The sequence below is a fragment of the Oncorhynchus clarkii genome, chromosome 1, assembly GCF_045791955.1.
Source record: "Oncorhynchus clarkii lewisi isolate Uvic-CL-2024 chromosome 1, UVic_Ocla_1.0, whole genome shotgun sequence".
NCBI classification, from domain to species: domain Eukaryota; kingdom Metazoa; phylum Chordata; class Actinopteri; order Salmoniformes; family Salmonidae; genus Oncorhynchus; species Oncorhynchus clarkii.
Window position 1 is genome coordinate 30,026,672 of NC_092147.1, and position 13,131 is coordinate 30,039,802.

The window sequence follows — 13,131 nt, forward strand, 5'->3', positions numbered from 1 at the left end:
GAGTTTGACTTTTCAGACAAATGAAATGGTTCAAAATGGGAACATTTTGCTTACCCGGTTGGCAGGGCTTCTGAATCAAGTGCACCTACCGACAACAGCACAACATGAATAAAATACACAAGCCTTTATTGCAGCCTTTATCGTTGGCATTTCTACAGAAATGTTTGGTGATCGACTAGGAATTCCTTGAAGATCGCGATCGACCGGTTGGTGACCCCTGCCCTATAGGGAGAAATTCCTGTTTCCTAGATCCACTCCAATTATCCAATCTGTGTCTTATACTGTTACATGATACTGCCTCTCCCAGGTGACCCAGCTGGCCAGCTACTTTGAGCCACTGATTGTGGCGTCTGTTGGCCTGGCTTCTAAGATCATGGACCAACAGCAGCAGATGAACATCTTGGACCAGACTAAGACCCTGTCAGAGTCCGCCCTGCAGATGCTCTACGCAGCCAAGGAGGGAGGTGGAAATCCTAAGGTAATGTTACTGGGCACAAAGCCATGTTGGAGCAATGGAGCAGTACTAAATTAGTATGGCTTTCTGTGTACCTTATTCTACAATATATCTTGTTTATTGTTGTGTGCATCGCCATGTATATTGATATGATGAAGATCTTTGAGTTTCACGATGGTCTGGTGTGTTTACTGCGTGTCCAGGCAGCCCACACCCACGACGCCATAGCAGAAGCTGTCCAGCTGATGAAGGAGGCTGTGGACGACATCATGGTGACGCTGAATGAGGCGGCCAGCGAAGGCGGCATGGTGGGAGGCATGGTGGAAGCTATTGCTGAGGCCATGGGCAGGGTGAGTGGGGGCTGGTACACTATACAGCTGGGGGTGTCGTACTGTGTAGTTGTGTGTGTACAGTGGTTCTTCCTTTAAAAGTTGTGGCGTACTGCAGCACAACTTGCGGGGTGCCACAGAATTTTAAGTGTCAGCCATTGTTGCCAGAATGGCGCAATTTACCACAATCTGCCACCATCTACCACAAACTGTCGCAGCATAAGCGCAACACTTTTAAAGGAAGAACCACTGTATATGTGCATGCATGCGTGTACACATGTGTGTACTGTGGCCCCAGACAGCTCAGGAGTAGAACTCTGCTGTTAACACCTTTCCTCCTACTGCTTTAAGATGTTTCCTCCACGGTGGGCAGGCAGAAAAACATGCCCCTCTAACTGACATTCATTAGTGAGAGGGATGGGAAGTGTCAGCTCCAGACCTCAGAGCTGACAGCTGTCACTTATCCACTGGCTGTCACCCTCCATCCACTGTGATCTGTCAGTCTTGATGATGGCGCTCCTAATAATGAATTATATTTGATTGCCTGATTGCTTCTATCAGTTGTTGGTCTCTACATGTTTCCACCCCAGTGAATTCCATTTCTACTTCTGCATTGAAACTAACACATCATCCGGCCTTTTGTGGATATCTGCATACTGCAACATATTTATGCATAGAGTTCATTGAATAAATAAAATATTTATTCAAATGCGTGGTACATGCATTGTTATTCATATGTGTAGATTATGTACAATAATAGGTAGCTAAAGTTAATATATTAAATGACTCATGGTTTTCCCTCTGCAGTTGAATGAGGGCACTCCCCCTGAACCAGAAGGATCCTTTGTGGATTACCAGACCACCATGGTGAAATACTCCAAGGCCATCGCCATCACAACTCAGGAGATGGTGAGCACAAACAACTACTCCCTGAATATGTAATGTGTCCTTATTTTTATATTATCATTATTATCAAAACTCTAACATGTCATGTTATGGCCTTGTTCTGACTGTCTACAGATGACTAAGTCAGTGACATGTCCAGAGGAGCTGGGTGGCCTGGCCTCTCAGGTGACTGTAGACTACAGCCAGTTAGCCCACCAAGGTCGCCTGGCAGCCGCCACCGCAGAACCAGAAGAGGTGAGAGGTCAAACAGTGCCTGTCAAAGCAGGAAACATTGTTAAAATATTGCATTATGAGCTCTAAGAAGGCATATGGAATGTGATTTCTCTGTGGTGCACCTATAGGCAAGTCCTATGTCTTTATAAGGCAACATATCAAAAGAGATTTGAGATGCAAGAGATTTGCATATGCTAGGAAATAAATATGCAGAAATATCACACAAAGTATTCCACATTTTGTTGTTTCAGCCTCAATTCACATTTATAAAATTGATTTCTCACCCATCTACACATGATATCCCGTAATGACAAAGCAAAAACATGTTTTTATACATTTTTGCAAATGTATTGAAAATAAAATAGACGTATCTAATTTACATAAGTATTCACACCCTTGAGTCAATACTTACTAATATGTTCTCAAATGGAATTGGGTGGTTTGAAGCCAGATACAAATCTGATTCCTGGCCATGTGACTTCTGTCTGAATGGACAAATCTGATTTATTTGCCCTCACGTGGTTTTTAGACGTTTATTTGGCATATCTTGTTGCTTGGTAACTGGGTCATTCTATGAAAATAATGGCTTTTTGAACAGCCAACTTTTACAAATTGTAATTCTTTTTTTTTAATGTAAATTTAAAGTCAGATATTAGTTAACATCTTAACATTATAAATCAACATAAATGACAGCTTAACATAATTGTATATTTTCACTACATTACATTAAAAAAAGCTTGTGCTGCCTTTTTGTCACTGGTGTTACCTATATTTTAGATGACAGTTCAGGCTTTCTAGAATGTAATGAAACCAATGACAAACATGGGATTATTTCAAACAAATTGTATCAATTTATTAGTAATATTTGTAGTGACAAATCATTTCAGATTCCATGAGATGGGTTGATTTAATATGAACAATAAAATGAAGGTTATTGGTTAAGATTATAAGATTAAGACCAAAATATGAAGCCTATTGACTAAAATGTGTCTTTCATAACACAATAGATTTGTTGTCTGTAAAGATGTTATTTATATATATATTTATATATTTTATATATATATATATATATATATATATATATATATATATATAATTGTATTCGATTTCCAGTTTAATATGCATGCAACATTATACAAACATGAAATCCTACTTTCACACCTATCCACAAAACTACATTGGTTGTTAAAACAGTATATATCAATTCTCGTTGCCAGGAAAAATATTGTGTAGGCCTACTTAAAGGGATAGTTCATCTGAATTACAAAATTACATATTGGTTTCCTTACCATTTAAGCAGTCTATGGACAAGGTTTGACAGCAATCAATGCTTTGGTTTTGTGCCACAAATCCAAAATAATTAGCATTTGAAACCGTGTCCAGGAAAACAAAAACATAGCTTGTCATACCTTGAACAAAGACTGCATACATGGTACACTGAAGATGGCGCCAAAGAACATGGCTGACATTTTACTTTCTCCCTACCAATTGCGCAATTTTAATTTTTGTTTGCGTTTTGTGTAACTTATTTTTTTACTTATTGTGTACATATTGTTGCTGCTACCGTCTCTTAAGACCGAAAATAACTTCCGGACATCAGAAAAGCGATTACTCACCATGGACTGGAAGAAACTTTTTCCTTTAACGAGTCCGACGAGAAGGATATCCTGCTTTCATTGGAACATGCCCATATCCACGCCTTTTGCATGAAGAAAAGACACCGGAAAAGAGGCGGCAGATTTGGCGCCCTCCCATTGCCCTCCATTCTCCTTGCTAACGTGCAACCGTCAGAAAATAAAATTGATGACCTACTATTAGCATTATCCTACCAACGGGACATTAACCTGTCTAGGACTGGAACCCCGTTCCGCTAGCGGAACTCCTCGCCAACAGCCAATGAAATTGCAGGGCGCCAAATACAAATCAACAGAAATCTCATAAATCAAATTTCTCAAACATACAAGTATTTAGGCACCATTTTAAAGATAAAAGTCTCGTTAACTTCTTGCGACTCTCAAACCCGGATCATCGCCTCAAACTAATTAGCATAACGTAGCGGACATAAATCTTCCTAGAAAATCTTCCTATTCATGAAAATCATAAATTAAATATATTGAGACACAGCTTAGCCTTTTGTTAATCACACTGTCATCTCAGATTTTCCAAATATGCTTTACAGCCAACGCTAGACAAGCATTTGTGTAAGTTTATCATGGCATAATGCTATGCTAGGCTCTGCTAGCAGCAGGCAACATTTTCACGAAAATAAGAAAAGCAATCAAATTAAATAATTTACCTTTGAAGAACTTCGGATGTTTTCACTTAGATAGCAAATGTTCCTTTTTTCCAAAAATATTATTTTTCTAGGCGAAATAGCTCACTTTTGTTCTTCACATTTGGCTGAGAAATCGACCGGAAAATGCGGTCACTACAACGCCAAACTTTTTTCCAAATTAGCTCCATAATATCGACAGAAACATGGCAAATGTTGTTTAGAATCAATCCTCAAGGTGTTTTTCACATATCTATTCGATAATATATCCGTCGGGACAATTGGTTTCTCATTAGAAGCGATTGGAATAATGGCTGCCTCAGTACTTTACACAAGATTTTCTGCGGGGGCCATCATGTGACCACTTGCTCAATGTGGTCCCTTACAGCTATTCTTCAACATAAATGCGTAAAAAGACGTCACAATGCTGTAGACACCTTGGGGAATACGTAGAAAGCGTAAGCTCATTCGTAGCCCATTCACAGCCATATAAGGAGTCATTGGCATGAAGCGCTTTCAAAAAATGTGGCACTTCCTGATTGGATTTTTATCTGGGTTTCGCCTGTAACATCAGATCTGTTGCACTCACAGACAATATATTTGCAGTTTTGGAAACGTCAGAGTGTTTGCTATCCACAGCTGTCAATTATATGCATAGTCGAGCATCTTGTCGTGACAAAATATCCCATTTAAAACGGGAACGTTTTTTAACCAAAAATGAAAATACTGCCCCCTAATCACAAAAGGTTAATCCAGCCACAGTGTCTGATTTAAAAAATGCTTTAGAGCAAAAGCTCCATAAACGATTGTTAGGTCACAGAAAAACAGCCATTTTTCCAGCAAAAGAGAGGAGTCACAAAAAGCACAGAAATCAAATTAATCACTAACCTTTGATGATCTTCATCCGATGACACTCATAGGACTTAATGTTACACAATACATGTATGTTTTGTTCGATAAAGTGCATATTTATATCCAAAAATCTCATTTTACATTGGCATGTTATGTTCAGTTGTTCCAAAACATGCAGTGATTTTGCAGAGAGCAACATCAATTCACAGAAATACTCGTTATAAATGTTGATGAAAATTCAAGTGTTATGCATGGAACTTTAGATACACCTCCTTAATGCAACCACTGTGTCAGATTTCAAAAAAACTTTACGGAAAAGCATACCATGCAATAATCTGAGTACGGAGCTCAGAGCCCAAACCAGCCAAAATAAATATCCGCCATGTTGCGCAGTCAACATTAGTCAGAAATAGCATTATAAATATTCACTTACCTTTGATGATCTTCATCAGAATGCACTCCCAGGAATCCCAGTTCCACAATAAATGTTTGATTTGTCCGATAAAGTTCATCATTTATGTCCATATACCTCCTTTTGTTAGGGCGTTTGGTAAACAAATCGAAACGCGCGTGAAACTTCCAGCGGAAAGGTCGGACGAAAATTCCAAAAAGTTACATTACTTGTCGTAGAAACATATCAAACTATGTATAGAATCAATCTTTAGGATGTTTTTATCATAAATGTTCAATAATGTTCCAACCAGAGAATTCCGTTGTCTGTAGAAAAGCAATGGAACGAAAGCTACCTCTCATGTGAATGCGCGTGACTGAGCTTGTGGCTGCTGGCAGACTTCTGACTCATTCCCCTCTCATTCAGCCCCCCTTCATAGTAGAAGCCTGAAACAATGTTCTAAAGACTTTTGACATATAGTGGAAGCCATAGGAAGCCATAGCAAGATGACCAATATCCCACTGTATCTTCAATAGGGGCTGAATTTAAAAACTACAAACCTCAGATTTCCCACTTCCTGTTTGATTTTTTTCTCAGGTTTTTGCCTGCCATATCAGTTCTGTTATTCTCACAAATCATTCAAACAGTTTTAGAAACTTCAGAGTGTTTTCTATCCAATACTAATAATAATATGCATATTTTAGCATCTGGGACTGAGTAGGAGGCAGTTTACTCTGGGCATGCTTTTCATCCAAAAGTGAAAATGCTGCCCCCTAGCCCAAACAGGTTAAAAACTGTAACATCTTATGTTTCACTGAGCCGTGGTTGAACGAAGAAACAGACAATATAGAGCTTCCAGCATTTTCCATGCACCGGCAGAACAGAGACGCTACACCTGGTAAGACGGGGGTGTGTGTCATTTTGTCAATAACAGCTGGTACACGATGTCTAATATTAAAGAAGTCTTGAGGTATTGCTCACCTGAGGTTGTGTACCTTGCTGTCGAGGTACACTACCTGTCAACCACACTATCTACCAAGAGTTCTCATCTGTATTATTCGTAGCCTTCTCTTTACCACCACAAAGCGAAGCAGGCACTAAAACCGTTCTCAACCAACTCTATAAGGCCATAAGCAAAGAAGATAATGCTCACCCAGAAGCGGCGCTCATAGTGGCCGGGGTCTTTAATGCAGGCAAACTTAATTTCTTGACACACCCGGGATCATTTTCATCAACATCCCCTGAATTGCAGAGTGCCAAATTCAAATTAAATTACAAAAAAGATTTAATTTTCATGAAATCACAAGTGCAATATAGCAAAACACAGCTTAGCTTGTTGTTAATCCACCTGGCGTGTCAGATTTCGATAAAGCTTTTCGGCAAAAGCTATCCAGGCATTTATGTAAGGACATCTCTCTCAGCAGACAAAACATTACAAACAGTTAGCAGCCAAGTAGATTGGTCACGAAAGTCAGAAAAGCAATAAATTGAATTGCTTAACCTTTGAAGATCTTAGGATGTTTGCACTCACGAGACACCCAGTTACACAATAAATGTTCCTTTTGTTCCATAAAGATTATTTTAATATCCAAAATACCTCCATTTGTTTGGCGCGTTATGTTCAGAAATCCACAGGCTCGAGCGGTCACGACATCGCAGACGAAAATTCCAAATGGTATCCGTAAAGTGCGTAGAAAGATGTCAAATGTTTTTTATAATCAATCCTCAGGTTGTTTTTACAATATATAATTGATAATATGTTAACCGGAATGTAGCTTCTTCCATAGGAGATAGAGAGAAAATGGCTCTTGTGCATGAAAAACTCTGCTGGCACCCAGCCATCCACTGACGCAATGGGTTCTTTCTCGCTCATTTTTCAAAATAAAAGCCTGAAGCTATGTCTAAAGACTGTGCACAGCTTGAGGAAGCCATAGGAAAATGAATCTGGTTGATATCCCTTTAAATGGAGGCAAGGCATCCAATGGAACAGAGAGCTTTCAGGAAAAATAGCACTTCCTTGTTGGATTTTCCTCAGGTTTTTGCCTGCAATATCAGTTCTGTTATACTCACAGACAATATTTTGACAGTTTTGGAAACTTTAGAGTGTTTTCTATCCTAATCTGATAATTATATGCATATTCTAGTTTCTGGGCCTGAGAAATAGGTAGTTTCAAATGGGTAAGTTTTTTTGCCAAAAACGAAAATACTGCCCCTTACACTCAAGAAGGTAAATCAGTTTTACCTAATTTTTACCAGCATGTCACAAGTGCAACAAGGGGTAAAAAATCCTAGACCACCTTTTCTCCACACACAGAGATGCATACAAAGCTTTCCCCCGCCCTACATTTGACAAATCTGACCACAATTAAATCATCCTGATTCCTGCTTACAAGCAAAAACTAAAGCAGAATGTACCAGTGACTCGCTCAATACGGAAGTGGTCAGATGATGCAGCTGCTACTCTACAGGACTGTTTTGCTAGCAGAGACTGGAATATGTTCCGGGATTCATCCAATGGCATTGAGGAATACACCACCTCAGTCATCGGATTCATTAATAAGTGCATTGATGACGTCGTCCCCACAGTGACTGTACGTACATATCCCAACCAGAAGCCATGGATTACAGGCAACATCCACATCGAGCTAAAGGCTAGAGCTGCCACTTTCAAGGAGAGGGAAACTAATCCGGACACTTATAAGAAATCCCGCTATGCCCTGAGACGAACCATCGAACAAGCAAAGTGTCAATACAGGATTAAGATTGAATCCTAATACACCGGCTCTGATGCTCGTCGGATGTGGCAGGGCTTAAAAACTATTACAGACTACGAAGGGAAACCCAGACGCGAGCTGCCCAGTGACGCAAGCCTACTAGGTGAGCTACAATGCTTTTTATGCTCACTTCGAGGCAAGCAACACTGAAGCATGTACGAGAGCACCAGCTGCTCTGGATGACTGTGTGATAACGCTGTCGGTAGCCGATGTGAACGAAACCTTTAAACAGGTCAACATTCACAAAACTGCTAGGCCAGATGGATTACCAGGACGTGTACTCGAAGCATGCACGGACCAACTGTCTTCACTTCACTGGCAACACTGGGGCCCCTCGGGTGTGTACTTAGTCCCCTCCTGTATTCCCTGTTCACCCACGACTGCGTGGCCAAACACAACTCCAACACAATCATTAAGTTTGCTGACGACACAACATTGTTAGGCCTGATACCGACAACGATGAGACTGCCTATAAGGAGGAGGTCAGAGAACTGGCAGTGTGGTGCCAGGACAACAACCTCTCCCTCAATGTGAGCAAGACAAAGGAGCTGATCGTGGACTACAGGAAAAGGCGGGCCTTACAGGCCCCCATTAACATCAACGGGGCTGTAGTGGAGTGGGTCGAGAGTTTCAAGTTCCTTGGTGTCCACATCACCAACTAACTATCATGGTCCAAACATACCAAGATAGTCGTGAATTGGGCACGACAAAAGCTTTTCCCCCTCAGGAGACTGAAAATAGTTGGCATGGGCCCCCAGATCCTCAAAATGTTCTACAGCTGCACCATCGTGAGCATCCTGACCGGTTGCATCACCGCCTGGTATGGCAACTGCTCGGCATCTGACTGTAAGGCGCTACAGAGGGTAGTGGGAATGGCCCAGTACATCACTGGGGCCAAGCTTCCTGCCAACCAGGACCTATATAATAGGCGGTGTCTGAGGAAAGCCCATACAATTGTCAGAGACTACAACCACCCAAGTTATAGACTGTTGTCTCTGCTACCGCACAGCAAGCGGTAGCAGTCTAGGACCAAAAGGCTCCTCAACAGCTTCTACCCCCATTCCATTAGACTGCTGAACAATTCATAAAACTCACCACTGGACAATTTACATTGATGTATTTCAAGGCCTACCTTCAAACTCAGTGCCTCTTTGCTTGACATCATTGGAAAATCAAAAGAAATTAGCCAAGACCTTGTAGACCTCCACAAGTCTGATTCATCCCTGGGAGCAATTTCCAAATGCCTGAAGGTACCACGTTCATCTGTACAAACAATAGTACTCAGGTATAAACACCATGGCACCACGCAGCCGTCATACTGCTCTGGAAGGAGATGCGTTCTGTCTCCTAGAGATGAACGTACTTTGGTGCGAAAAGTGCAAATCAATCCCAGAACAACAGCAAAGGACCTTGTGAAGATGCTGGAGGAAACAGGTACAAAAGTATCTATATTCACAGTAAAACGAGTCCTATATCAACATAACCTGAAAGGCCACTCAGCAAGGAAGAAGCCAGTGCTCCAAAACCGCCATAGAAAAGCCAGACTACGGTTTGCAACTGCACATGGGGACAAAGATCGTACTTTTGGAGAAATGCCCTCTGGTCTGATGAAACAAAAATAGACTTGTTTGGCCATAATGACCATCGTTGTGTTTGGAGGAAAAAGGGGGGGGGGGGGGCTTGCAAGCTGAAGAACACCCTCCCAACCGTGAAGCACGGGGGTAGCAGCATCATGTTGTGGGGGTGCTTTGCTGCAGGAGGGACTGGTGCACTTCACAAAATAGATGGCATCATGAGGCAGGAAAATTACGTGGATATATTGAAGCAACATCTCGAGACATCAGTCAGGAAGTTAAAGCTTGGTCGCAAATGGGTCTTCCAAATGGACAATAACTCCAAGTATACTTCTAAAGTTGTGACAAAATGGCTTAAGGGCAACAATGTCAAGGTATTGGAGTGGCCATCACAAAGCCCTGACCTCAATCCTATAGAAAATGTGTGGACAAAACTGAAAAAGTGTGTGCGAGCAAGGAGTCCAACAAACCTGACTCAGTTACACTTGATCTGTCAGGAGGAATGGGCCAAATTTCACCCAACTTAGTGTGGGAAGCTTGTAGAAGGCTACCTTAAACGTTTGACCCAAGTCGTTCCTGCTCTCAGTCTCTCTGTGTTTTGCATCGTCTGACCCGCCATTTTCTTGGCTCCTGTATTTTTTCCCTTTCTGTGAGATCCTCCACTCCCTTTCTATTTTGACTCTCTAAATCCTTTAAGGAAGTCTAGTGTTTATGTTTTAGGCAGCTCTGTGGTGTGGATCAGCATCCCTGCGCTGTCCATGGAGTTTGCTTTTCAGCAGCACTTAATTTTGCTATACAGTGGGGCAAAAAAGTATTTAGTCAGCCACCAATTGTGCAAGTTCTCCGACTTAAAAAGATGAGAGAGGCCTGTAATTTTCATCATAGGTACACTTCAACTATGACAGACAAAATTAGAAATAAAATACATAAAATCACATTGTAGGATTTTTTTATGAATTTATTTGCAAATTGTGGTGGAAAATAAGTATTTAGTCACCTACAAACAAGCAAGATTTCTGGCTCTCACAGACCTGTAACTTCTTCTTTAAGAGGCTCCTCTGTCCTCCACTCGTTACCTGTATTAATGGCACCTGTTTGAACTTGTTATCAGTATAAAAGACACCTGTCCACAACCTCAAACAGTCACACTCCAAACTCCACTATGGCCAAGACCAAATAGCTGTCAAAGGACACCAGAAACAAAACTGTAGGCCTGCACCAGGCTGGGAAGACTGAATCTGCAATAGGTAAGCAGCTTGGTTTAAATAAATTATTATTAGGAAATGGAAGACATACAAGACCACTGATAATCTCCCTCGATCTGGGGCTCCACGCAAGATCTCACCCCGTGGGGTCAAAATGATCACAAGAACGGTGAGCAAAAATCCCAGAACCACACGGGGGGACCTAGTGAATGACCTGCAGAGAGCTGGGACCAAAGTAACAAAGCCTACCATCAGTAACACACTGCGCCGCCAGGGACTCAAATCCTGCAGTGCCAGACGTGTCCACCTGCTTAAGCCAGTACATGTCCAGGCCCGTCTGAAGTTTGCTAGAGAGCATTTGGATGATCCAGAAGAAGATTGGGAGAATGTCATATGGTCAGATGAAACCAAAATATAACTTTTTGGTAAAAACTCAACTCGTCGTGTTTGGAGGACAAAGAATGCTGAGTTGCATCCAAAGAACACCATACCTACTGTGAAGCATGGGGGGGGAAACATCATGCTTTGGGGCTGTTTTTCTGCAAAGGGACCAGGACAACTGATCCGTGTAAAGGAAAGAATGAATGGGGCCATGTATCGTGAGATTTTGAGTGAAAACCTCCTTCCATCAGCAAGGGCATTGAAGATGAAACGTGGCTGGGTCTTTAAGCATGACAATGATCCCAAACACACCGCCCGGGCAACAAAGGAGTGGCTTCGTAAGAAGCATTTCAAGGTCCTGGAGTGGCATAGCCAGTATCCAGATCTCAACCCCATAGAAAATCTTTGGAGGGAGTTGAAAGTCCATGTTGCCCAGCAACAGCCCCAAAACATCACTGCTCTAGAGGAGAACTGCATGGAGGAATGGGCCAAAATACCAGCAACAGTGTGTGAAAACCTTGTGAAGACTTACAGAAAACGTTTGACCTCTGTCATTGCCAACAAAGGGTATATAACAAGTATTGAGAAACTTTTGTTATTGACCAAATACTTATTTTCCACCATAATTTGCAAATTAATTAATTAAAAATCCTACAATGTGATTTTCTGGATTTTTTTTCTAATTTTGTCTGTCATAGTTGAAGTGTACCTATGCTGAAAATTACAGGCCTCTAATCTTTTTAAGTGGGAGAACTTGCACAATTGGTGGCTGACTAAATACTTTTTTGCCCTACTGTATCTATCAAAAGGAAAGCCATATGTGATTACAATATTGAAACAATAATACAATTATATGTCTTTTTAATTCTAGCTCTGTCAAGTTGGTTGTTGAACTTTGCTAGACAGCCATTTTGAAGTCTTGCCACAGATTTTCAACCTGATGTAAGTCAAAACTGTAACTAAGCCATTCAATGTCGTTTTGGTAATCATCTCCAGTGTATATTTGCTTTGTGTTTTAGGTCATTGTTTTGCTGAAAGGTAAATTTGTCTACCAGTGTCTGTTGGAAAGCAGACTGAACCAGGTTTTCCTCTAGAATTTTACCTGTGCTTAGCTCTTTTCTGTTTATTTTTATCCTAGAAAACTCCTGAGGCCTTGCCAATTACAAGCATACCCATATCATAATGCAGCCACCACCATGCTAGAAAGTAATATGAAGAGTGGTACTCAGTGATGTGTTCTGTTGGATATACCCCAAACGTATTGCTTTGTATTCAGGACATAAAGTACATTTCTTTACCACATTTTTTGCAGTATTACTTAAGTGCCTTGTTGCAAACAGGATGCATGTTTTGTAATATTTTTATTCTGTACAGGCTTCGTCCTTTTCAATCTGTCATTTAGGTTAGTATTGTGGAGTAACTACAAGGTTGTTGATCCATCCTCAGTTTTCTCTCACAATCATTTAACTCTTTAACTGTTTTAAAGTCACCGTTGTCCTTGTTGTGAAATCCCTGAGCGGTTTCCTTCCTCTCTGGCAACAGGGTTAGGAAGGACAGCTGTATCTTTGTAGTGATTGAGTCTATTGATACACCATCCAAAGTGTGATTAATTACTTCACCATGTTCAAAGGGATATTCAATGTCTGCTTTTTTTATCCATCTACCAATAGGTGCCCTTCTTTACGATGCATTGGAAAACCTCCCTGGTCTTTGTGGTTGAATCTGTGTTTGAAATTAGCTGCTCGACTGAAGGACCTTACAGATAATTGTATGTGTGGGG

General features: G+C 41.1%; 1 protein-coding gene across 1 annotated transcript in view; it reads left to right on the top strand.

Annotated features, from left to right (window-relative positions):
- LOC139403041 (talin-2-like) overlaps positions 1-13,131 on the top strand; it is a 149,675-nt gene that overhangs the window by 120,645 nt on the left and 15,899 nt on the right. Inside the window, exons 39-42 of the mRNA XM_071146799.1 lie at positions 308-478; positions 658-804; positions 1,591-1,692; positions 1,804-1,923. Coding sequence (XP_071002900.1) covers positions 308-478; positions 658-804; positions 1,591-1,692; positions 1,804-1,923 — 540 coding nt within the window. The remainder of the gene's footprint in view (positions 1-307; positions 479-657; positions 805-1,590; positions 1,693-1,803; positions 1,924-13,131) is intronic.